At 37.4% G+C, this 26,644-nt stretch overlaps 2 protein-coding genes and 1 pseudogene across 3 annotated transcripts; all 3 read left to right on the top strand.

Moving 5' to 3' along the window:
* Positions 1-447: 447 nt before the first annotated feature.
* LOC149018300 (pentatricopeptide repeat-containing protein At5g66520 pseudogene) lies at positions 448-3,113 on the top strand (annotated as a pseudogene).
* A 5,579-nt stretch (positions 3,114-8,692) lies between these two features.
* On the top strand, positions 8,693-12,168 carry LOC149018299 (pentatricopeptide repeat-containing protein At5g15300-like). 2 transcript variants are annotated; one of them, XM_089152596.1, is made up of 2 exons: positions 8,693-10,888; positions 11,114-12,168. In XM_089152596.1, the coding sequence occupies exon 1, from the start codon at positions 9,050-9,052 to the stop codon at positions 10,640-10,642; it is 1,593 nt and encodes a 530-aa protein (XP_089008722.1). In that variant the 5' UTR covers positions 8,693-9,049; the 3' UTR covers positions 10,643-10,888; positions 11,114-12,168. The 2 variants fall into 2 exon arrangements, with proteins under 2 accessions (XP_089008722.1, XP_089008721.1); XM_089152595.1 differs by having other exon boundaries at positions 8,693-10,633; positions 11,086-12,164.
* A 9,063-nt stretch (positions 12,169-21,231) lies between these two features.
* LOC149018298 (subtilisin-like protease SBT4.3) lies at positions 21,232-25,394 on the top strand. The gene is made up of 10 exons (XM_089153876.1): positions 21,232-21,267; positions 21,634-21,725; positions 22,327-22,418; positions 22,500-22,746; positions 22,840-23,332; positions 23,660-23,754; positions 23,903-24,118; positions 24,258-24,369; positions 24,487-24,700; positions 24,859-25,394. The coding sequence occupies exons 2-10, from the start codon at positions 21,649-21,651 to the stop codon at positions 25,392-25,394; spliced, it is 2,082 nt and encodes a 693-aa protein (XP_089010002.1). The 5' UTR covers positions 21,232-21,267; positions 21,634-21,648.
* The last annotated feature ends 1,250 nt before the right edge of the window (positions 25,395-26,644 follow it).

The raw sequence follows: 26,644 nt of genomic DNA, 5'->3' as shown, positions 1-26,644 counted from the left end.
TCACTTGGGCTGCGTTTGTTTGTTGGAAAAAAATTTGGGTGGGAAAAAAGGGGTGAAATTTTATTTGAAAAAAGTGTAGATTTTTTACTTTTTTCTTAAATCCCAAAAGGATAGATTGTTTGGATGCTTGGGTAGGAAAGTGAAAGGCAAGTTTCCTTGAATGAAGGAAACTTGTCTGGTGATGTGGCAACCCAACTTTTCCACCCAAGCTATTTTAAAACTTCACATATTTGGTAGGACTTTATGGAGAAGTTGGAAAAAATAAAAAGTGGGACCCACCACTATCACTTTTTTTCACAAAATCCTTTTATTTTATTTTTTTCTCCTTCGTTTCACTTCACATGTTTTTTTTTTCCATTTTTTTTTCCACACCACCTTTGCAAACAAACGCAGCCTTGGGTTCAGAATAAGATCAACAGGAATCACAATGGGTAGGGCGTCTCAAACAGAGGCAGTGTTGCATTGAATAGATCAGTTGTAGGGTTTGCCATACATAGCATAGCATTGCATTATTCGTTTTCGAAGCTGTCTTATTCTAGCCATGGCATTAATCGAGGGCTTTCCGTCCGCACAGTAAAGCGGACATTTCCACAGGAAAGAAACCGAGAACACCACCTATGAGCGTTGCAGCTTCTCTGATAACGGCAACCCATCCAACATGCTTAGCCCTTCTGCAATCATGCACCTCAATGAGGCAATTCTTCCAAATTCATGCCCAGATGATCCGAAATTTTCTGTTCGAAGACCCATTTGCAGCCAGCAAACTGATCGAGTTCTGTTCGGTTTCGGACTTTGGGAACGTTCATTATGCGTGCAAATTGTTCGCTGGAATTTCCCATCCAAACAATTTCACTTGGAACACAATTATAAGAGGCTATGCCAAGTCTCCTTTCCCCATATTCTCCCTGCGTCTCTTCAACCAAATGCTACAGTCCACTTCCATCCCGAATTCTTTCACCTTCTCCTTTGTAATCAAAGCTTGTTCTCGTCTCTCTGCCTACGATGAAGGTCGGCAACTCCATGGCTTTATCTTGAAGTCTGGAACCGATAGTGACTTGTTCTGTATAAATGGGTTAATCCACATGTATGCAGCTTGTGGAAAAATTAGTCTTGCCCGGAGATTGTTTGACACTAGTTATGACAAAAATTCAGCTTCTTGGAGTTCAATTTTGTCTGGGTATGTTAATTGCGGGCTTATTGAACAGGCTCGTCAGTTGTTTGATGATATGCCTGAAAAGGGTATTGTTTCTTGGAATGCGATGATCAGTGGGTATTGCAAGTCTGGAAATATTGAAGCTGCTAGGGAGCTTTTTGACCGAATGCCTTGTCGGAATGTAGAGTCCTGGAATACCTTGATTGCTGGGTATGCTAAGTGCAATCTTCTTCATCTTTCTCGCAACTTGTTTGATGAGATGCCTACAAGAAATATTGTTTCTTGGAGCACCATGATCACTGCATATGCACAAGGGGCCCGGCCTTATGAGGCCTTGGTGTTGTTTGTGAAGATGACAAATGCCAAAGTGACAACCAATTGGGCTGCCTTAGTGAGTGCACTGTCAGCCTGTGCACAGCTTGGTGCCTTGGATCAAGGCAAAAGGATCCATCTCTTTGTAGATCAGAGCAAGATGAAGGTTGACTCTATAATTGGAACAGCTCTTATTGATATGTATGCCAAGTGTGGGAGCTTAGAAAATGCAATAAGGGTGTTCAATGTGTTGGCATCAAAGGATGTGTTCTCATGGACAGCTATGATTGGAGGATTAGCACTAAATGGAAAAGGCAAGAAAGCTTTGGAGTTGTTTGGTCAAATGGAAAGATCTGGAGTGAGGCCTAATGAGGTCACCTTTATTGGTGTGCTTTGTGCCTGCTGCCATGGTGGCTGGGTGGAATTAGGTAGAAAATATTTTAATTCAATGACAACAAGATATGGTATTGAACCACGAATTGAGCACTATGGCTGTATGGTAGACACACTTGGACGTGCTGGCCTTTTTGAAGAAGCAGTTTCATTTATAGAAGACATTCCCATGAAAACAAATCCAATATTATGGGGTGCTCTGCTTGGAGCTTGTTGGATACATGGAAATGCCAAATTAGGGGAACATGTAGGTGACCATCTAGTTAACCTTGAACCAGATGATGCTGGTGTATATGTGCTATTGTCTAACATCTATGCCACTGTTGGAAGGTGGGATGATGCGAGGAAGATGAGAGTGTTAATGAAATCAAAGGGCGTACAGAAGAGCCCAGGCTGTAGCTCAATAGAGGTCCATGGTATGATTCATGTATTTTATGTGGGAGACAGATCTCACCATAGAGCAGGAGAGATCTATAGGATGTTAGAAATGATCACATCAAGATTGAGAAATGCAGGGTACACACCAAATACATCTCCAGCATTATTTGACATAGAAGATGAGGAGAAAGAAAATGTTGTTTTGTATCACAGTGAGAAATTAGCAGTAGCCTTTGGTCTCATCAGCATTGAAGAATGTCTACCGATCAGGATAGTCAAGAACCTTCGAGTTTGTGGTGATTGTCACACTGTTATGAAGTTCGTATCTAAACTTTTCAATCGAGAGATAGTCTTGAGGGATAGAAATGTGTTCCATTACTTCAAAGACGGGTCTTGTTCTTGCAAGGACTATTGGTGACAACTATGTCATATCATGTGAGATGGTCCTTCTCTTGTATAGTTGAGCTGTTGATTATTCCTTATCGATGACAACCTCATAAAAAATGCTGGCATCTTAGAAGTTGGATCAAATTATCTCATTTCCTATGAGATGGTAAGCAATTCTACAGCTCCTTACAATTTGATTATATGCTAGTAGCTTAATTATATTTACTGGTAGTTTAGAATTGTAAACAAAAAAGGGAGAGGATAGAGATTACTGTCAATGCAGACAAACACGAACATAAGATACAAATAGTTTCCAAAATCTTGCCACTCCAAATCCCAACACAAAACAAATATGAAAAATAAAGTACTAATGATAATAAATTGGGTAAATATCTCTTACCTCCTCCCCCTCTTAGCTGGACAAATAGCACTTATACCTCCTCTTACTTGGATGATATCACTTACCTCCCCTCTCACCTAACAAATATATTAAACCCCTCCCCTATGTTAATTTTCTCTGTTAAATTTAAGTTTTACAGTTAGATATTTTTCTAAAACCTCAAATTACCCTTGGGTAAAAATATTTTTTTTAATTTAAACCCTAAATTACTGTAATCACCCTAGCAGTTAAAATACTAAATTACCCTCAATTAAAATAATTGTTAAAAAAACTAAAAACACCATAGTTAAAATTCAAATTATCTTTAATTATTAAAACACGAATTGCTTGATATCAAAATGCAATCTCAATACTGAATTATCAAAAGGGTATGTTAAGGTTTATTAATTAAAGATAATTTGGGTTTTAAGTATTTATTTTGATTTTTAATAATTATTTTAATTGAGGATAATTTAATATTTTAGCTGCTAGGGTGATTAAGGTAATTTAGGGTTTAAATTAAAAAAATATTTTCAGCCAAGAATATTTTGGGGTTTTAGAAAAATATTTAATGGTAAAAATTAAATTTAATCGAGAAAGTTAACAGAGGGGAGGTGTTTGATATATTTGCTAGGTAAGAGAGGAGGTAAGTGATATTATCCAAGTAAGAGAGGGTGTAAGTGCTATTTATCCAGGTAAGACGGAAGGTAAGTGATATTTACCCTTTAATAATTTATAATAGTAGTAGCAAAAGTCTTCTCATTTCCCAAGCAAGAAAATGTACACATTTGTAAATATTACCTGTACTCATCATAAAGTAGATAAACATGAAAAAATTATGCGCTTATACTAAGACATTCAGGAGAATCTAAACACTGGATACTTGTTCAATTGGCACTCCAGTCTACTTGCTTTGGCATCTGGGCCATTCCGGTGTCTTAGCTTAAGACTGTATCCTTGCATTTTTCCTCTTCACTTTCTTGTTCAAAGAACTTGTGAAGGAAAATTACTCTTGATTTTCAATGTATCTAGTAGACAGAATAGATAATGGAATGAGAAGTATGTTTGTTATGGCTATGCAATTTTTGTTGTCTTGTCAAATTCTGATACCCAGGTGTAAGGGTGTCAATTTATAGCCCAAACCGTTAAAACTAGACTGAACCAGCCCGTTATAATTTGAACTGGCCTGAAACAATTCTTAACGAGCCGTGTTTGGGCTGGTTCGGGCCAACCCATGTACATCCCACTAGCCCGAACCAGCCCAAAACTGAATTGCGGCCCATTAAACCCCTCAGGTTTTAATGAATCCCTAATTTCTTTACAATTTCACACTTTCACTCATTCAAATTTCAATTCACTCTCACTAGGGGTGCAAGTTTGGCCCTGACGGCCCTAACTCGCCCTAATCCAGCCCTGAGCCCGAATATGGCTTGGGGTAAAGATTTTGGCCCTAAGGCCTAAGGGCGGGTTAGGGCCAAAATATTCTGACCCTGAACTAGGCCAAGGGCGGGCATGGGATTACTCTCTGGCCCACCTAGCCTGTCCCAACCTATCCCTGCTTAGGCAAACCCACAAGGTTAGGTGATGGAGTTTCTTTTTTTTCAAAAAAATATTTTATTATTTTTTATTTGATAGTCTCACATAATTTGTGGTTGTAAAGTTGTCAGGGGGAGATGATCACACTCTGTGAAAAAATTTCCACACTATTAGAATTGGTAACCCAAAAAAAAAAACTAATTTATAGAATCCTTGAATGCATGCTTATTGGTAACAAAATGAAAAAAAGCATATTAGAATATTAAACTATGGTTTTTTTTTTGGTGGGTAAAAGATACCACCATTTCAAGAATTAAGGGGGGAAAAAAAAGAAGGTTCACATTTGGAGACTTCTAAGCAAGGTACAACTTTTTGCCGAAAATTCGGCCAAAATTCGCCGAATTTTGGCCATTTTAGTGAACACAGAAACGAAGGGGCGATATGAGAATTTGCAAAATATTCAAAATTTTGGTGATATATATCGCAAACTATCGCTGATATATTGTTGAATTGACCGATATATTGGTAAATCTTGACTTTTTTAGATATGTTGACAATTTCTCGCAATTTTTAAGTGATATCTTTTGCGGTTCTATAGCAGAATCTTCAAGGTCAATGGACAATCTTACCCATTTGTCCCAATAATTCAAAACTCAAAAGATAATGTACCAAATGTGGTTAGGGATGACAATCTACATAAAATAATTTTTGAAAATAATTCAAATTAGGCAAACATTTTGTAGCAAAATCTTCAAGATTAATGAGCAATCTTATCAATTATACCATAGTGATTCAGGCTTAAGACAACGTGCCAAATGTGGTTAGGGAAGAATATATACATGAAAAAATTTATGGAAACAATTTAAATGATGAATGGATCATGTAATAGAATCTTTAAGGTCAACGGGTCATCTTTCCAATTATGTCTGAGGTAACATGTTAAATGTGACTAGGAATGAATATATGAAAGAATTTATAAGAAATAATTCAAATTTACTAAATTTTGGCATTAAATTATGGTAGCACCAACTTTTAGTGCAAAATGACCAAAATACCCCCCGAAATGGGGGGACAAAATCTGTCGATATTTGGGCGAGATTTCGCCATTTCAGCCTAGTGAACCGGCAGTATGGAGTAAAATAACGCACCTTGCTTCTAAGGAAAAAGAATTAAGTATATATGAATTAAAGGAGATTGGAGACTTTAGTTCATCTTTCCAATTTTTGGGTTATTTTTTTTGGCCAAACATAGAAAAAGAAATTCATTCAAAGAAACAAGATTGGGAAAACCCTCCCAGCAGGAACATAGTACAAAGGATCAATGCCTCGTGGTGGCTACATCCACCAAACTTTAGACATATCCAAACAACGAGCACTTCTAGCTAACAAATCTGCATAAACATTGTTTGCTCTCGAAATATGGAATACTACACAAGTGTCAAACCCCAGCAAAAAGTTCTTAATGAGTTGAACTAAATTTGAACAATTCCAATCCAAAGCGCTAAGAGCACCATGTAAACTAGAGACCACGGCCTGACAATTAGAAAAAAGTTTGATATTCTTTATCCCTATAGTAAAAGCAATTTGAAGGATGTCATACATCACTTCCAGCTTCGTCTGCGGTGTAGATAGAACCCAACCTACTTTCATTAAAGCAACTATAAAAGACCCAGAGGATGTCTTGATAATCCCTCCACGACCACTACGAGAAGTTGTTGAATCCCATAAACAACCATCTGAGAAAACATGAAAAAAATTGATATCATCAACATCTGTCGTTCGTGGATACACATCATTAAATAATATGCCTGATGAAACAATCAACATTTGAGGATCCAACACTCCAGTTATGGCCGAAGCAATCTCAAAAAAAGAGACCACTAATATCCTGCAGCAAACCATTTAGAGACCAAAGAAAAGTATTTATACTGGGTTCACGTCCTTCAAACAAATAAACATTCTTGGCCTTCTAAATTAATCAAGCTACTACACTCCAAATAGTATGCACCTAATTTAAATTATCAGTAGGCTGAAAGAGAGATTCAATAAAGTCCCACTAGTTCACAATGTCATGGCCATGGAAAAGATCTGTATCCAACCGAAGGGGAGAGACCTTCCAACATTGTTTTGCAAAAGGACAATAAAATAAAATATATATGAACAATTGATTCATTGGCACATTTGCAATAAAGAGCAAAGGAGTATAGCAACCACCTCTTTGGGACAAATGTAAATTTGTAGGGAGAGCATTATGACCTATTTTCCAGAGAAGCATCTTAATCTTAGGTAGCGTATGAATTTCCAAAGTGTAGTCTTAAATAGAAGTGGTTTCTGTAGCAGATAAGCTCAAAGAGTCTTTTAACTCCATAAAATAAGCAGATCTAATAGTAAAATTACCTGTGTGAGTATGTTTCAATATCCATCTATCCTGCACAACCTCAGATAAAATAGGAATCCTAAGAATTGCACTAATTTAACATGCTAAAAACCAGAGTTGCAATTTAGAATTATCCCAGGATCTTGAAGGCCAATGTATTAATTCACCAACCCATAAAGGACCGCCAGAGGGTGGAGCTCTCCAATACGGTTCAAAGGTAAATCATGAATTCAAGGGTCAGAAAATATCTTTGTACGATAACCATTACCAATACTTCAAATCATATCCCTTTTTAAGAACTTTTTTTCTCAACATGTAAACTCTGCCAACCCCAAGAGCATCCCATCGAACACCTGGCATCAAGAAAATCATCATTAGAAAAATATTTAGATTTAATAATCTTGGCCAACAAGGAACTAGGATTTTGAAGTAATCTCCAAGTTTGTTTGGCTAATAAAGCTCTATTGAAAAAAAAAGTAGAGATCACGAAACCCTAAACCACCATGCTTTTTTGATTTACATAGCTTCTCCTATGATACCCAGGAAATACCTTTCTGAGAGTCCCTTCCCAACCAAAAAAGTCTAATTTGTTGGGATAACCCATCTGTTACCTGTTTTGATAATAAAAAATTAGACATTGCATAGGTTGGAAAAGCTTGAACTGGTTTGATTAGAATTTCCTTACCAACACTTGATAATAGCTTACTTTTCCAACGCGCCAACTTTTTAGCTTTTCTTTCCCAAAAAGAAGCAAACACTTGACTCTTAGATTTACCAAAAGTAAAATGGTAAACCCAGATATGTACCATGGAAACTCACCTCAGCAATCCGAAGAATAGAAGTGATAGCTTTCTGAACATTCAAAACTGTATATTTACTAAACACCACAGAACGAATTAATATGCTGTCCAAAAACATGCATATATTCTTAAAGAATAAATTTTTTATGATGAACATTGGATTTACTTGAAGGATACAAAATCATATAATCATCAGCGAAAAAAGATGGTTAATATCAGAACTATGTCGAGATATTTGCAAGCCTGACAACCTGGGGATACCAATATTTGCACTTAATCTCCTAGACAAAGCCTCATGACAGAAATGAAAATATATGGACTAAGTGGACAGTCTCGTTTAATGCCCCTAATTGGAACTACCTTCTCTGATAATTGACCATTAACTTTAATTTGAAAAGTAACGGTTGTGATGCATTGCATTATCCACCGCACCTACTTAGCCTGAAACCCCAACAAATTCAAATATGCCTCAATATAACCCCATTCTAACTTGTCATATGCTTTACACAAATTCAGTTTCAAAGCAAAATAACCATGCTTTGAAGTAGAGTTTTTCATGAAGTGAAAACATTCATGTGCCAAGTACACATTGTCAAAAATGGATCGATCAACAACAAAAGCACTCTGGTTCACTAATAATGTTGGGCAAAATGACTTTCAAACGATTAGCTAAATATTTAGCAATAACTCAATAAGGAACAATACAAAGACTAATTGGCTTTAAATGGCTAACCTCTTGAGAGTGTTTCCTTTTGAGAATAAGAGAAATGATGGTGTTGTTCAAACTTTTTGATAAAATGCCCCTATTAGAAAAATGTTGGATGTCCTTAATTAAGTTCTCCCCTAAAATATCCCAATTTTTCTGATGGAATTGATCTGAAAATCCATGGAGATTTTTTCCCTTTCATTTGAAACAAAACATATTTAATCTATTTCCTGAAAAAGTCTTACATAATCTAACATTATCATCATGGACACACAACGTGGAGAGTTTGATAAGAAATATGAAGGGGATTGGGTCATTGAAGTTGCTGTGGTTTGATGTTGATTTCAACCAATCCACACCGCTGAGGCTGATTTCATTCTAAACCCTAGATGTTTTTGTTTTCTTATTTGGGATGTATGGAGTATGTATGGGATTTTAGGGGTTCTTCAAGAACGATCACGATCACGACCCGATCGGCATTTTAAAACCTTGACCAGAGCACTTGATAATCGAGATGGACCTTCTGGTTTTGAAAATGGTAATCGCAATCACTCAATAGTCGCGGTAGTCTTGTTTGTTAAGAGTTACGTACAGCACTTTGAAATCGCTTTAACCATCAGAGATGGAAGATGTGGAGAGCCACTGTTTCATCCATCTTATCCATAATTCAACAAATTTCCACAATAAGAGAACTGGGACAAGCTCAAGCTCTTATCACCAAAACAGGTCTTACTGGGCACTCTTCAGTGATTGCCAAATATATCACCTTCTCCGCTTTATCGACCTCAGGAAGCCTTGCATATGCCAGAGCTATCTTCGAAGAAACCACAATGGAAGATACCTTTCTTTGCAATAACATGCTCAGAGCTTACTCCCAGAGCATCTTTCCCGTCGAAGCCATCTTTCTCTACAACCAAATGCAACGTATGAACGTCAAGTCCGATCATTTCACTTACCCATATGTTCTCAAGGCCTGTGCTAGAGTTTTTGTTACCAAGGAAGAGGACGAGAAGGTTTACGGGTTCGAGATTTCTGTTAAAGGGTCTGAGCTTCATTCCAGGGCCCTTCAGACAGGTTTTGTCCTTGATCATTTTGTTCAGAATTCGTTAATTCATTTGTATTCAAACCTTGGGTTTCTTGATCATGCACGCCGGGTGTTTGATGAAATGAAGGTGAAGACAGTTGCTTCATGGAATACTATGATTGCAGCATATGATCGGATAAATGATTTTGAATCAGCAGATAGTCTGCTGCAATCCATTCCCGTGAAAAATGTTGTTTCTTGGAATACCCTGATTGCGCGTTATGTTAAATTATGTGATATGAAAGCGGCAAAGAAAATTTTTGAAGAAATGCCTGAAAAGGATTCTGTTTCTTGGAATTCAATGATTGCTGGGTATATTCAGAGTAAAGATTACAATGGAGCAATGAAGCTCTTTCGTGAAATGCGGGCTTGTGGGGTTAAAGCAACAGAGGTAACACTCACATCTGTTCTGGGGGCCTGTGCAGAAATGGGAGCACTGGACCTTGGAAAGGAGATTCATGAGCTACTGAAAAGACAAGAATTTAGGATTGAAGGGTTCTTAGGGAATGCTTTACTGGATATGTATGCAAAGTGTGGGAACTTGAATTTGGCTTGGGAGGTTTTCTATGGGATGAAGCTGAAGCATGTAAGTTGTTGGAACTCAATGATTGTGGCTTTGGCTGTTCATGGTTACTGTGAGGAAGCACTGGAGTTGTTTTCAACCATGGAGATGAGATCTCATGAGGTTAGGCCCAACCGTATCACCTTTGTTGGTGTTCTGATTGCCTGCAGCCATAAAGGCTTGGTTGAAGAGGGTCGTCAACATTTTGCCCGTATGATTGGGGAGTACAAGATCAGGCCTGATATTAAACATTATGGATGCATGGTTGATCTTCTTAGCAGGTCTGGTCTTTTGGATGAAGCTTATCACATTATCAAAACAATGCCATTTGGTGCAAACTCTGTCATCTGGCGAACAATGCTGGGTGCTTGCCGGAACTATGGGCATGTTGAGTTGGCAGAAGAAGCTTTTCAAAGGCTTGCTGTACTGGAGCCTCTTAGAGATGGAGATTGGGTTTTGTTATCCAATACTTATGCTGAAGCCAATAGATGGAATGATGTTGAAAGAGTGAGGACTGAGATGATTGGATTAGGGATCTTGAAGAAACCTGGATCAAGCCAAATTGAGGTGAAATGATTTAAACTAATTAACTATGTGGTTCCTCTACTGAATTGGCAGAAATATCTATTACATTGGAACGTAGCAATATGATTTGTCTGTTAGGGCAATGCAGTGCATTCGACGGTCTAACTAAGTCTATTTTGATTGCATGAACCTGAGCTCTAAAATGCTATGGTCATTGTACACTCTGGAGTGTGACACTGATCCAGATAATGAGTGTTCAAAGTTCTTCAGCATCCTTGTGTTTTTGTTCTCCTTGCAGTATCCTTGATCCATTCCACAATGCTGTTGAAATACTGAATGAGAAGTTAAAATGCATAGCTTGATACATCTCTACATTATTTTTCAATGCAAGAGTCTGTCTAAAATTGAAAACAGATCTGTATCTTGGTTGTTTTGCCGCATTCCATTCCATTTCCATTTCCATTCTCAACACTGACTGGTTATTCCCTTAACAGAGTTGTGCTCTACTGCCTTGCTGCTGAGTTTGCCTGGTAATCTGCCAATGCTGGATTTCTCAGATGAGTACACGTGATACTTGCTTAGTTGGCGAGCCTTAACAGAACAGCTAAGCTCTGGAATTGCAACCATCTGGTTGTGGGTTTCAACGTGGAAATAGGCTCTCACTGGGTGTAAAGCTGCATACATCGGTCACTTCCAAACCCTGCAGTAGCAGGAGCCACGAGACCTGAGACACTTTCTCATTGGAGACGGGCACGCTGTTTAAACCTAATACTGAAGTGCTGGTCTAGGAACGTATTTTGTCTTTCCTTCATGGAATTGACAAGCAGCAGGTTTGGTGTATACTGCTAAGGAATTTTATCATATCTTGCAGATAAATTGGGAAGTGAATTTAATTGTTTTGGAAAATACATTTAAAAAATCAAAATCGGAAAAATAATTAAAAAAAAATTGGAAAAAAAATAAAATCCTGTCATAGCCTTGTATCTTTAATTTCATCTTTGTTCAGCTTGAAAAAGTCCATTAAATCCAATGTGAATGTATTACTTCACATGAGTGATCCATCTTGCTAGGCTGTCTATTGTCTACTTCTTCTGTCTTTCTTTTTTTCTTTCTTTTCTCCCCCGGTTTGGTAGAATGTAAATGTCTATTGTCTGTGTTAGGAGCCATTCAAATTAGGGTTGAGAGAGAGGAGATGAAGAGTTTCAGTGACTGTGACACAATGTTTTACTTAGTTTGGTTGAATTGAGCAATCTAAGTCCATGGAGATACTCATATGATTTTCCTTAATTATTTTGAGTGTGTTACATTTCATATAGGTAAGTTTGAGTCCTTGTTCACCATAAGTCTAGGACTCTTGCACTCAAGTGGAGCTCTAGTTATGCAAGTAAGTTTAGGTGGAGGAGATAAGGTGGTGGCTAGGGTTTTACATTGTTGATGGTGTGTTTGAGACAAGGTAGAACTCTGGAGATCCTCTAGTGCTAGAGATAATGTGGCGGCTAGGATTTTACATTGTTGATGGTATGTTTGAGATAAGGTAGAACTCCAGAGATCCTCTAATGCTGGAGATAAGGTGGCTAGTGCAACCTTAGGGTTGGCCATGTATCTTTATGTGTTGTCATAAATACCCTTGATGATTAAAGATGAGATGGTGGCTAGGGCAAACCTTGATTCGGCCATGGATGGTTGTGAATTGCCAAAAATATCCTTAAACGCCCCTCAAACTCAAAGACAGAGATGAGACCTTGAGGTTGGATAGTGAAGTGTTGAATAGTTGAAGTGAGAGGGGCTTTGTGAAAATATCAGTGAGTTGATCCTTGGTAGATAAATACCAGACTTGAATATCACCTTTGCATCCATATCCCGAATAAAGTAAAAACAAATCTCAATGTGCTTCATATGGGCATAAAAACTAACCATATCCCGAACAAAGTGAAAACAAATCTCAATGTGCTTCATATGGGCATAAAAACTGGATTGGCAGTGAGATATGTGGGACCAAGATTATCACACCACAGTTGGAGCTTGAGGTAAATAAATGTTCAATTATTTAAGGAGAGTTGGAGCAATGTGAATTTGGTTGCAACATTGGCCATGGCTCGATATTTAGACTTAATACTAGAATGACCAACAGTGACCTATATAGCATAACCACCAGTAGACTTCTGGTCATCTAGGCTACCAACTCAGTCAGCATCCGAAAAGGCCATTAAAGTCATTGGAGAATGACAATTAATAAAAATGCCATGGGAAGTATCATACCTCACCTAGTTGGTATTGAACTTATCTGAATACCCATGGATGTAATCCACAATCACAAGGATCTAGGTCTACATCCAATCCCAAAATCTATCACACACAATAACATAATCAAGAGCAAGATTTAAAATGTTTAAATAGTTATTATAGTTATCCAATGTAAATGTCAATGGAAGTCAGATGTGAGAGTATCAAATGAAATATCTATATGGTCTGACTATCCCCAAAAAAATGTATATGATCCCAACGAAAGCCATAACATCCCTAAAAGTAACCCCATGATGCTCAGAAGGTTTGGACTTAGTATGAACAGTCCATGCACATGCACGAGTTGTTGTGTGCCTTTATGTGCTTGCTTGCCAGTATGTCATATGGTTCCACTAGCGCGAATACTTTGGGTTAGTAGGGTCCTCATAACATGTGAAAGAGTTTAAAAAAATAAGTTTCCACAATAGATGATTTTCAACAAACTCCGTGAGCTCGATAATATCATATACCACATATTTAACACGTGTATGAGCCATGAAGTGCAAGTGCAATGTATATGCAAGTATGCTCATATGAATCTAACTATGCTAATCTTTATTTAGGTAGACATGCATTAAGATACAATACCAACCTCCTTTGGGAAGTCTTAGATAGACCCCAATGGCTCCAACTGAAGTGGGTGTCATGACTAAGGTATAGAGCTAACAGTTCAATCAACAACCATGGTTGGGGATTAGGACCACACACTCTCACCTTGACCATTTGTAGAGAACTGGCTCGTGTCAGTGAACTTCCTAGTCCAATGCAAAAGGTCATCTACTCAATCATGTTATATTAGGTTTGGATATCCTTTATATGACACCATCTAACTCGGTCAGATATCCTTGTCTATTTAGGGAATGTCACATCATATTGCGCCAACCAACTTGGACTATGCCTCCTTAACCCTATAGTCATCAACATATAATAGGTAGACTACCTCATATCCCCTCACCTTCTCCCATAGGCTATTGGGCACTTGTAAGCCCTTATTATATGCAATCCTAACATGAATGACACGTGGTTGGTTGATGTCTCTTCACCTACTCTAATAGGCTATAGGGCACCCACAACCCAGCACCGCTGTCATGGGTCACTTGGCTTTAATACCTCATCCAAATGGGTGATGAAATGATAGTGGAGCTCCTAACCATGCATATACACACATAGATCATATGTACATAAAGTCTAACAAAGTGCAAGATACCAAAGGCAATGGGTGAAGCAACAACTTTAGGTAGCACATACATGTATGCATTAACCACCCATTTCCCATCATATCATATTCATAATTGAAGATGAAATAACGAAGTAACATAATTAACTTAAGTTCATGTTGCTAACCATGCAGGCATGCCCCACAACATCATTCCACATAAACATACACGAGCACGTATGATAACATAAAACATAACATGAATCAAATACATAAATATATAAGGTTGTATCCCTCACTTGATAATGGTGTTAATTTTCTTCAAAGAAACCAAAATGTTACACAATTGGAAGGCCAAACAATCACCAAAATCCTAGCAATTATATAGAGCATATTAGAATCAGGGTATAGAATAAAATCAGACAACAAAAGGAAATCACCACTTGACCAGACCTAAGAAGGGCTAGTCGATCGCCCTTGGGCTGCAAACCTTCTAAGCTCGCATCCTTGTTCAATTTCTAATCCCCAACTTTAAGCGGTTTTGGGGCTCCATTTAGAACAAAATTCTTATCCTAACATTAAGCTCAAACACTCGTAACAAGTCCCCTTTCAATTCAACCCCAGTTCCCAAATCTATCAGAGTTAGGGAGTTTCTAAGATTATATCTGAGATAGAATACACAGATCGAAATGGGAAGATTAGCACACTCTATTACACATTGGGGCTTGGGATAACGAGGAGAACATAAAAATAACATCATTGAATGCATCAAAGAAATTGTTGGGAAGTGAAAAGAGATGGTTCTCTTACCTTTATACACCTTCAATCAAGTGATTGAAACTTTGGTACACACAAAACCCCAAGGTTTTCACTAAATCCAAGGCTTCTCCCCTCTCTTGAGCTCTCAGCCTCCAATAAACATAATCAATTTGTTTGTGAGGCTTATGAGCAATAAAATAAAGTTTTCAAGTCAAAATCTAGAATTAGCCTTTTCGGGGTAGGGGGCGGTCAGTCAACTGGACAACCTGCCCCTTAAAATACGCATCGAGGTGGGGTTTCCGGTGAGGTTCGTTCAGGAGACTTACCTAAGCTTGCTTAGCTTTATGGTAACATTTACCTAAGCTCAAGGACCTTCCAACATTGACTTCCATGCATGCCAAATCTATCTTTCAAAACCGTCCAAGTTGGCTTTAGACCTTCTCCCAAAATCATTTAGAGTGATTGGGTCATCATCTTCATCGTTCGTGTCTATGGTTAACTCTCAATTCCATGGTCTCAACTCAAATGATCCACAACCACCTTCTACTGGCACTCTGGGTTCTTGGACCTACAAAATGGGCTTTTGGGTTAGGATTCTAGGGGATTTTACAAGAAGAGTAGCTCTTTAAGCAACGCAAATATCATTTTATAGTGGACTAATGATCATAGGTGTCACACCCCACCTGTTAGTATCGGTCCTGCCCGACAACCCATGGGTGCGAATCACAGTCACAAGATCCACGGTTTAGCCATCAATGATAATCAATGTATATAATAAATAATTAAGAGCAAGAACAATTTAATAATTAAATAAAAAGGGATATATACATGTGTTCAAAATCCAAAAAGGAAAGAATCAAAGAAATAAATATAGTAAACGTGTCTAAGAAGGGGTATCTCAGTGGAAGCAAATAAATCATAGTTTAATTATTTTTCTGTTCTTTTTCAAGGATGGCGATCTTCTCTTCTAATTTCTCGATGGATGGGGTCATCCAACCTTCCCTCATCGACTTATCAAAATAATGAGCCACTTGAATTCTTTTGCCATCAATAGGAGTTGGAAGCGCACTCCAAGCATTGGCAGGTGGCTTTGTGTTGTACATTGTAACCTCCCACTAACGCCTCTAGAGTTTCTTCACGGGAGTTCTCCCAATCATACGGAATTTCTCCCGCTTCAATATTGCCATCTGAATACTGTAACAATAATCCACAAAGGATGAGTTTTGACAAACTCAATAAGACAACAAATCTCATATACATGTCAACATAATATCATGGTAAGTAACATAAGTGAAAGATGATCATAAGTACAGATGCATCTAGTATCTAAGAAAGCAAGTCTCTAGTATGACATACATGCTTTAAGATAAAACACTAGCCCTCCTTTAGGTAGGTCTAGTCACTTTGATCCCTCATAGACTAGTTACCTCTGTTGGGATCCCAAGCTAAGGATACCCAGAAAAGTACCCTCAATCATAGCTACCTCAACTCATCATTCAGTATCACAAAACAAGTCATTTAACATCACATAGAAAATTGTGTACAATTAATCATCATTCACAACATATTATAATCAACGAATCATCTAAACTAATGTAACTGCAAGTTATAATATCACTTGTGCATTCGAAGTTATACACAATCCATCACTATACATGTCAATGCATATATTTTGAAATGTAACCTTACCTGTCAAAGTGGAAAAACTACTAAAAGTGTAATTAGACTTCACAGACAACAAGTCCAGTAAACCTTAGTGATCACCTAAATTAGGGTTAAAAAGATCCGTTAGGAATAGAAGTCAAAATAGAGCAAAACTCATACTGATAGGGCTACTATGACCCAGCCGGTTGCTTATGGTGGTTGGTTGGGTCCATCAATTGCCTTGGTCGACCTCCCCCATTTCAGACAAACTCTCATGTCTAAAATTCCAACTTTGATCTCCGATCCTCGATCTGATTTTGGAACGATCCAAATCCGAATTTCATCCTTAACATGCTAGAGAGTCTATCTCAATCCAAAAGCCACAAAGAAGAAAAGTTTAGAATCCACTTCTTCCCCTTCAACTAAATCAACCCTTGATCCGGATATGAGAATCCATCTTCATGTGTGATCTAGTCGCAATCATCGATGAAAAGATTCTAACCATCAAACTCACTATCTATAGAATCATGGAGAAAAGAAAAACGCATTACTACTCAAGAGAGATAAGTAAGAAGAGCATGCGATCAACTAACTTCTAATTGATTCGCAAGATAGATTAAGAATCGAAGCCTCACCGTGATTAGAGCGCTTCACCACTGAACATGTGTACTCTGCCTTCTAACCGTCCACAGTAACCTCCACGAATAAAATAATGTGAAATTAAATCGTGGATGGCTATTTATAGAGGGACGGGGCCCATTAGGGTTTAACCCTGCAATTAGACCTGGGCAATCGTTTGGGGTGGTTGATTGGGTCAATCAACCGCCTTAAGCAACTACCCCTAGTACTTTTTAGTATTTGGGTGCTTTGCTCAATCGGTTGATCCCCAACACCAACCTAACTTAAACCAACATGTGGGGGAATGCTTACCTAAATCATGGACATCTTCAAACTCAACTTGACTCAAGCTAGAAATCCACCTTCCTAGTCCATCAGGGTTTCTACTGGATCTCCTTTGGGTTCCCAGTATGGCAGGTTCTTCATTGGCAGAATCCAGATCCATGGGCTTCAATCTGAATAGTCCACAACTTATTCTAGCTAGAATTTCGGGCACTCGGACCTGCAATATGGATCCTAGGTTAAAATTACGGGGGTTGTTACAACAGAAGCATGCATGAACCAACAAACCTTGTTTACAACAAAGTGATATCTTGTCGAGTCATTGTTGCATACTAAATAGCCCCAACAATGCTACAATATAGGGCATTAAGCATTAGTTCCCCTATTGTTGGTGACGGACACAAGAGTAACAATTGGCTTACAATCTAACATATTCTTCCATTTGAAGAAGATCCTTGATATACTAATGTTGGGATAGATGAATACCATCGGTAGTCCTTTAAACAAGCATGCCAAAAAATAGTGTAGGTAGACCAAATCCTTGAGACAAAAACATAACTAATCTCATGTAAGAATTGGGTTAGAAGAGTCACAACTGCTAGTCAATATTATATCATCAACGTAAACTAGAATATACAATCATTAAAAATAAGGAGAGACGTGTTAGTTTTGGAGCCAATAAATCCATATTCAGTAAGAAAAGAACTAAGACTGTCAAACTACGAAAGTGGGGCCTATTTATGAATATAAAGAGAATAGTGAAGCTTACAGATATGGATAGGATGATGAGGATCGATGAGCCTTAGAGGATGCTTTATGTATATAATTTCACTTAGAAATTCATAAAGAAATACATTTTGAATCCAACTGTTGAATGGTCGAAGATCGAGACATAGAAACACACATGACAAGCCAAATGGTAGTGTGTTTAACAATTGGGGTGAATTTTTCATTGTAGTACAACTCTTCCTAATGATTAAAACCTTCAGCAACTAAAGGGTGAATTTTTCATTGTAGTCCAACTCTTCCTATTGATTAAAACCTTCAGCAACTAACCTGCCTTATATCTGTCAATTGAACCATTGATATGTAGTCCAACTCTTCCTATTGATTAAAACATTCAGCAACTAACCTGTCTTATATCTGTCCATTGAACCATTGATACGAAAAACCCACTTACAACCAATAACATTATGAGAACCAATAAGGGGAACAAGAGACCAACTCCCATTTTTCAAGAGGGCAATAAATTCATCATCCATAGCCTTCTACTAGTGAGGAAATGTTTTGGCAGTGGTAAAAGAGGTAGGTTCTATAAAGGCAAGATCCGACGTGAGGCTAGAAGTAAGGAGAGCCCTATGATTGGCCTCGGAGCAATTGATCATAAGATGAGAGTTAGTCATAGGAAATTCTGTCTGAGCTTTTGTGACAGAAGAAGCTCCGTCTGGGGCGCAGAAGCACAATCAAGGGACTTTAAAGGACTTTAAGAGTTTTCAAGGTCTTCTAATTAACCATATATCTTCATACACTCTCCTAACATGTCCTAAGTCAATCTAATGACATGATACACATGGTTTTGATGAAAATGAGTACAATAACATTTGTATGTGTAAGGATGTGTTTTAGGCCCTTATTTGCTAAGTCTTTTTGTTTAAACTTAAGTTGATATTTTCGAATCTTCTTAAATTCCATTCTTCATGTTCATGTTGATTTAGACTTCATATCCATCTTAGCTTGATCTTGGCCTTGACTTGGGCATCCCACGTTGAGTTGGATTTGATCCACTTGCTCTTATATTTAATTAGCTATATACAACTCAATATAACCATTAGTTTCATGTTTGATATCATCAAAACTAATGGAGGCTGATATGGCAATGTTGACATGGCATTCCTCAACAATCCATATTGAGTCAATGGGGGGAGACTGAATGGCCACCCAACAATGATTCCCAATCATGCTTCCATTTTGGGATTCCCTTCCCAAAACAGTGACGTGCCCCCCTCCTCATTTTCAGAGACTCTGCTTTGCTCCTGTGCATTAAATGTGTAGGACCGTCTAGCCAGATAGAGAGGACTGTTGAATTGAGATTTCGGTTGAGATTTCTATCTCGACCGTTAAACAATAAACCCAAATTCTTAGGCCGAAATCTTGGATTAGATGGTCTAAAATCTCATAGAACAATCCAATGGATTTAATGTGTAGGACTGCATTTAATGTGCAGGACCCTGTCTATTGCATGACAGTTTGGTCGTATACCGCTACTTGATTCGGTTTGAACCTTGTGTCTTCATGCTCACGTGTCTGTATTTTTCTTTTCTTTGTGTGTTTGTACTTTTCTTTCTTCAATGAATGAAGTGCTGCTTTACCAAAAAAAAAAAAAAAAAAAAACAAAACAAAAGTGATTTTTTATTTTTTTTGAAAAGATAGCTTGTTACTATGAGGTGTGAACTAAATTGCTTATATTATGTATGCATCGAGTGTGCGAATCCAGGACCTTCCCGTGGGAGGGCGGGTCTAAAATATATTCTTTTTTTTTTTTTTTTTTGGGTTGCCAATCCCGGTTTTCAAGGCTTTGCCCTGACTAATCCGGTGTTCGACCCGGGTCGCACACTTGGCTGTGGTGGGTCAGTCTCACAGCGGGAATTTTTTGCATCTACAAGGTTTCGATACCGGAACCTTGCTTAAGTGGACCAAGCTGCTTACCACTTAGACCAACCCCCGTTGGTTAAAATATATTCTTCTAAATGGGTATGAATACAGATATTATTGACATCTTTACCACTTTATTTGTTAGGGATATATTTAAAATTTAAGAATTTAACAACTCTGGTATTTATTTTAGTAGAAAGCTAAAAAGATATTCACATATCTCTAGTAAATAAAGTTTAAAAAATTTTAAAAATTCAAACAAGCAATTTAATCAGATAATTTTATCGAACAGGTAATAATTAGTTAAAAAGGGTATTACCTGTCATCCTACTAGTAATTAGATGGATTTGAATATCTCTAAATAGATATGGATGTGAATTCATGAGCGGATTTCGATTATTTATTTACACCCCTATTTGGAAATAATGCCACAAGAGCTTTGTTTGAAATTGTTTCCTATATATACACAACATTTAGAAATAATACACCCCAAAGCTTTGTCGAAATTGTTAAAAAAAATAAAATTAATAAAAGCATCGTCCGATTAAATTCATATTATCACTCCTATATAAAGGAAAGTAGTCAACGCGACAATTGCATTTTTATTTTTTATTTTTTGTGGGGGGCGGGGGGAGGAGTTAAAATGGGACAATTGCATTGGACCATATAAGAAAATGCATGACCATTTACATAGAGGATAAAAAGGAAGAAAATAGGAGATATTACGGGAAGGGAAAAACCATTTGAGAAGAAGATAATATAGGAAGGAAAAAGCTGTGTGTGTGAGGGAAAGAGATCTCATTTTGAATTTTTAAAATTTAAGTGTTCAAAGATTGCTCAGCTGGTACCATCTCTCAACCATAGATAGCACTTAGTCAGGAACTAAAGGATATTTTTTTTCCATATATTTTTTCTGGATAAAAGGAGTTAGAGGATCAATTAATAGAATTTATCTATACCTAAAAAATTGAAGAAATATATAAAATTAATGTCTTGAAAGTATAAACATGGTAGTGTGATATTTGATATATAAATATGGAAACAAAGCAATACCAAAAACAGCAAATATCGCAAGAAAGCAATATTCATCTCCAGATAATTCAATAATTATTTACTATCCAAAAAAATCTCACCTCTCTATATATAGGTAGGTAAAATGTGTAGGAGTAAATTCTTCAAGGCTTCAACAATGGCTAACTTTGCATTTTCGTTGTCTCTCTTTTTAGTGGCTTTTAGTTTTGCATTATGCATTCATTGTGGTGCCATTGGAGAAGATAGAAAGGCAAGTAACGTCGGAACTTCTCCATTATAGTCTTTGCACATTTCTATCCAATGGGTCTGTAAGATGTCAATGGCAAATGATTTTTTTTTTGATGGTCTAGTGTTGTTCTTGATTGGAAATTAGTTAATCCTTATGATAAGGTGAATTATATTTATGCATAGACAAAGACCTTCTCATAGTTATAGCCAAACGATTGTCAGTCATTCCAAACTTCTTGCTTGATGAGATTAGTTGTATCATTAAGTGCTGGATGGATTAACTGGTCCCATCTTATCTCAGTTAATGCAGATTATGCAATTCATAAATAAATATATATCATGGCTCTGTCAGGTTTTATTATCATATTTATGTTGTTGATACGTACAGGTCCATATTGTTTACATGGGTGCACGACCTGAAGGTGAATTTTTTCCAACATCTCAGCATCTAAACATGTTGGAAGAAGTTCTTGAAGATTGGTAATCACTTTATAACTTATCTTAAAAGGTTTCAATCATCCATCATGCATATTCAAGCATAGGCTTTTGCCACTGGACAATCAGAAACAGTTGATCTATTTAAAACATTGTAATTCATCCCCCTTTACTGCATGGTGCATGAAAAATTTCCTCATTGAGTTCATTTTGAATGTAAGAGTAGTATCCTCACCCTCTCCGACCTTGTTTTTTTCTCTCTTTGTTTAACCAAAAATTAAATATCAAAATCCCAACCATAAGCTTCCCCTACCCCCCACCAGTGCCACCCCACCGAAAGAAAATCCAAAAGATAGAGATCATTCTTTTGTTGTTCAAAAAAAAAATTAAAAAAAATTAAAATAAAAATTATTCTTTTGGTTTCAAAAATTTCTTTCCCTTTTTATTTGAACTTTTGGCTAATCGAATTTGGATTAATTTTGTTTTATTAAAACTTCAAGAAGCTGTAGGGATCAACATTAATGTGTACAAAAGTATCAGTTATGCACCATACTCAGTCATTATTTTCATAATGATTTTTGTTGCGTTGCCATTGAATTCAAGATTCTAACCAAATTCTCTCCAATATATCACTCTTTTTGTGTAGTTCTGTAGAAAACAGCTTTGTGCGAAGTTATCATAGAAGTTTTAATGCATTTGCGGCAAAGCTCAATGAACAAGAGAGAAAGAAGCTTGCCAGTTATAAACTGAAAACTTTAACTTGTAAGCTATTTTTCAGTTTATGACAATATCATCACAATATCTTTGTTGAAATGTCAGGCAAGGAAGGTGTTGTGTCTGTTTTCCCAAGTAGAACTTTCCAACTACAAACAAGCAGGTCCTGGGATTTCACAGGTTTGTCTGGTGCTGCAAAAAGAATGCCTAGGGCTGAGGGTGATCTGATCGTTGGTGTTCTTGACTCTGGAATATGGCCAGAATCTGAAAGCTTTAGTGACGAAGGATTTGGTCCTCATCCTAAGAAATGGAAGGGTGCTTGTGAAGGTGGCCAGAATTTTACATGCAACAAGTAATATATGTAGAGTTGATTAGAGTATTTATTCTCTATAATAAGGAAAACCATTAGTACTGTACCCAACAATTTTCTATTGATCTTCCACAGCAAGCTCATCGGTGCTCGATTCTACCCTATTGGAAGTGATTCAGCAAGGGATTCAGAAGGACATGGAACACATACTGCCTCCACAATTGCTGGTAATGTGGTATCTAATGTGGGTTTTTATGGAGTGGCACAAGGGACTGCAAAAGGAGGTGTACCATCAGCAAGGATTGCAGCTTACAAAGTTTGCACAGAAGCAGGCTGTACTGAAGCTGATATCCTAGCTGCATATGATGATGCCATTGCAGATGGAGTAGATATCATCTCAGTTTCATTAGGAGGGAGTGAATCTACTAATTTTGATATAGATACTATCTCAATAGGGTCCTTTCATGCCATGCAGAAAGGCATCCTCACATCACAAGCTGCAGGAAATAATGGTCCAACTGCCTCATCAGTAGTAAGTGTTGCACCTTGGATGCTATCTGTTGCAGCAAGCAGTATCGACCGCCGCATCATTGATAAAGTTGTCCTTGGAAACGGGAAGATTATTAAGGTAAGAAGGATTATGCATTTCTAGTCACTGGTTTTTCTATTTTTCTTTTTCATCTCTTAAAGCTGGTAGGGAATGAAATGTGATTGAGTTAATCATGTTCAATCATCTGAATTAAACATAAGGGATTAATGGAAAGCAAAAAAAAAAAAAATGCATGGCCATCAATTCAAGAAAGGATAAACGCTATGGTTTGTGATTTTAGTTTTTATTTCTCAATTATGTGAATTTACAATTTACTTTAGATATTGTTAGAGCAGCTGAAACTGCATAATCTCCATGTTCATAATCCCTAAATTAAGTTTTTGCCCTTTTTTTAATCCTGACCAGGGAACGGCCGTTAATGCTTTTACTTTGAAAGGGACTAAGCATTCTTTGGTATATGGAAAAGCTGCATCATCACTATGTGACGAAGAAAGCGCAAGGTAATGAATCTACTGCCACTTTAGATTACATTTTCTTTTTCCTCCAAAGGATAATTTGTTACACAAAAAATTGCAAAGAAGTGAGCCAGGCCTTGTATGCAGAATCTTTAATGACAAATTACAAGTAAAGATTGCTTTTGTCTTTCAGAAGCTGTGTCGATGAATGCTTAGGCAATGCTGTGAAGGGAAAGATTGTGCTGTGTAATGAGTTATCCAGGGCAAAAGAACCATTCCGAGCTGGTGCTTTAGGGACAATAATTCTGGGTGATGATCTTAGTGACTTAGCTTTTATATATCCCCTACCTGCAGCACATTTAATCTCTAAAGCAGGAGATCAGATCAAGGCTTACATTAACTCCACCAAGTAAGTTCAAAAGAGTCATTGAGCTTCTAGTTGATCTGTATATTGGTTGATTCATGATGTTATAGGAACTAATAGAACTGAGCAAAATACGTATTTCAGTCAAAGTTGATAATTGGTTCTTTAACTTTTTAATCTATAGAAATCCTACTGCAAACATCTTGAAGAGTGAAGCTGAAAAAGATTCATCTGCTCCAATAGTGGCTTCATTCTCTTCTCGTGGACCAAATGGTATCACACCAAATATTCTCAAGGTCTTCCTTACACCAACTGCCCCTCTCTCTCTTTAAATCAAATACAGAAGATTGTCTTCCATTCATTTGGTCTATATCTCATCACAAGGTCCCTCTTTCTCGCTGTCTCTCTTACAGCCAGATATAAGCGCTCCAGGGGTAGATATCTTGGCTGCATTTTCACCTATGGCTCCTCCATCAGGAAACCCTGGTGATGAAAGAAGAGTTAAGTACAGTATAGTATCTGGGACCTCAATGTCATGCCCTCATGCCACAGGTGCTGCTGTGTATGTTAAATCCTTTCACCAGAATTGGTCTCCGTCCGCCATCAAATCTGCACTCATGACCACTGGTAATACCCTCATTCAATCTATATGTGCTTTTAAATTGACGCTTCTACACATCTGTTCTTGGGTAAAAATGTGGTTTGAAAATGTTTAGAGGTTTTCTATTACTACTCCTGCTTCCAGTTCCTTCTAATTCTACTTTTCTTTCTTATATGATCTGTAGCTTGGCCGATGAATGCTATCAAGAACACTGAAGCTGAGTTTGCATATGGTGCTGGACATATCAATCCAGTGAAAGCCATAAAGCCCGGCCTGGTATATGAAACCCTCAAAGATGATTATATTAAATTCCTCTGCAGTATTGGCTGGGATACCGATAGGGTTAGAATTGTATCAGGAGATAACAGCACTTGTCCAAAAGGCAGTAATGAAGAGGTAGCGGATCTCAATTATCCTTCAATGACAGCTTCTCTTCAAGGAAATAAGGCTTTTGTTAGCAAATTTAGAAGGACAGTTAAGAACGTTGGCTCAGCTAACTCCACATACAAGGCATCAGTCACTTCTCCTTCTGGGATTAAAATCACGGTTAAACCTAGTGTCCTGACTTTCAAATCATTGAACGAGGTTAAATCATTCGTCGTCACTGTTTCTGGGGCTAAACTTCCCTTATCTTCTATGGCATCTGCTTCACTGGTGTGGTCTGATGGCACTCATAAAGTGAGAAGTCCAATTGTTGTTTACTCCTCTTCCGGTTTTTAAACAGTCAGTCACTTGTATATTGTTATGAATTCTTATTTCTGACAGAAAAATATAAATAATCGGATGGTGTTTTTCGACTGTGAATTTTCATGGGTATGTATAATATTATATTTTGTTCTAACTTGTTAAAATCCAATTCAACAGTACTCTGAGGCTGCATTTGATCTCCTAGACAAAAGGGAAAAGGAGCTATATCCTCACTTTAGTATAGCTATTCCAGAAAAATGAAGCTTCCAGAAGATGAATCTCAGAGATTGAGAATGAAGATTTCCATGGCTGCCCAAATGGGTTTGAGCTGGTCTCAAGATTCTGCTACACCATTTATCCCTAACTTAATATTGGATTCCAATATTCTCTGAACTCTAAAATCCACTACAACTGATTCAAAGCTACAGCAATATCCTTAAACATTGTGGTCGAACTGTTTAGAAATACCATTGTAGGAATGATCTTGCGGTCCTTCGGTAAGTATCTTTTAAATAGTTAAAGGATCAGTTTGTGAGGCATGCATGGATTTACTGGGAAAAGGAAAAATTGAGAGAGATGTTTGAATCAAACCCATATGGCCTATTTGAGGTTATAAAGGGATCTTTACAGTCTGACCCAAAGTTAGGGTGATCAGGGTCTCCAACCCTAGTGATTAGGGCTTCGGACATATATATATCTCCTCATTTGAGATTACATGAAGAAAATTCATTGTTCACGTAAAATTAAGGTGCCACTTGATCAATGACTCACAAAAGGAAAAAAAGTTAAAAAAAATTAAAAAAAATTAACTATGCAAATGTGGTTGGTTTAACCGATCGAGTGGTTGAATTTTCACTGTAATCTACTTGCTTATCGCTGTTGGTGAAACCTTGAATTTGGTAATAAGGTTCACCTAGTTTCTCTCAAGGCCGCCATCAGCTTTCTTTTGATTTTGAGATCCATTTATAACTCATAAAATTCCAATTAAGGTGACATTGAACTAGAAAATATACGTGGTTCCATGGCTATGCATTCAATTCCTTAGTCATCGAGGAGTATGTATAGGTGCTCTCTACCTTGGGAAAAACGATAAGGTTCATTTGAGCACGTAAATAGTTTGTGTTTCTTGCTTTGAGAATTAAAAAGTTTTGCTGAAAACGTTTGATAAAACTGCGTTGTGTCTAGTGATTTATACAACATAAATTCAAAATTTTTAAAATCTATGCTTCAAGAAATACTTTCCGTCTGTTTCTCCGAGCAAAAGTTTGGCGGACTGGGTTTTA

This window comes from Hakea prostrata, chromosome 4 (genome assembly GCF_041222555.1).
Source record: "Hakea prostrata isolate BN-2017 chromosome 4, UWA_Hpros_2, whole genome shotgun sequence".
NCBI lineage: Eukaryota > Viridiplantae > Streptophyta > Magnoliopsida > Proteales > Proteaceae > Hakea > Hakea prostrata.
The sequence above is the reverse complement of the archived record's forward strand: the minus strand, read 5'-3'. Positions and strand labels throughout refer to the sequence as shown.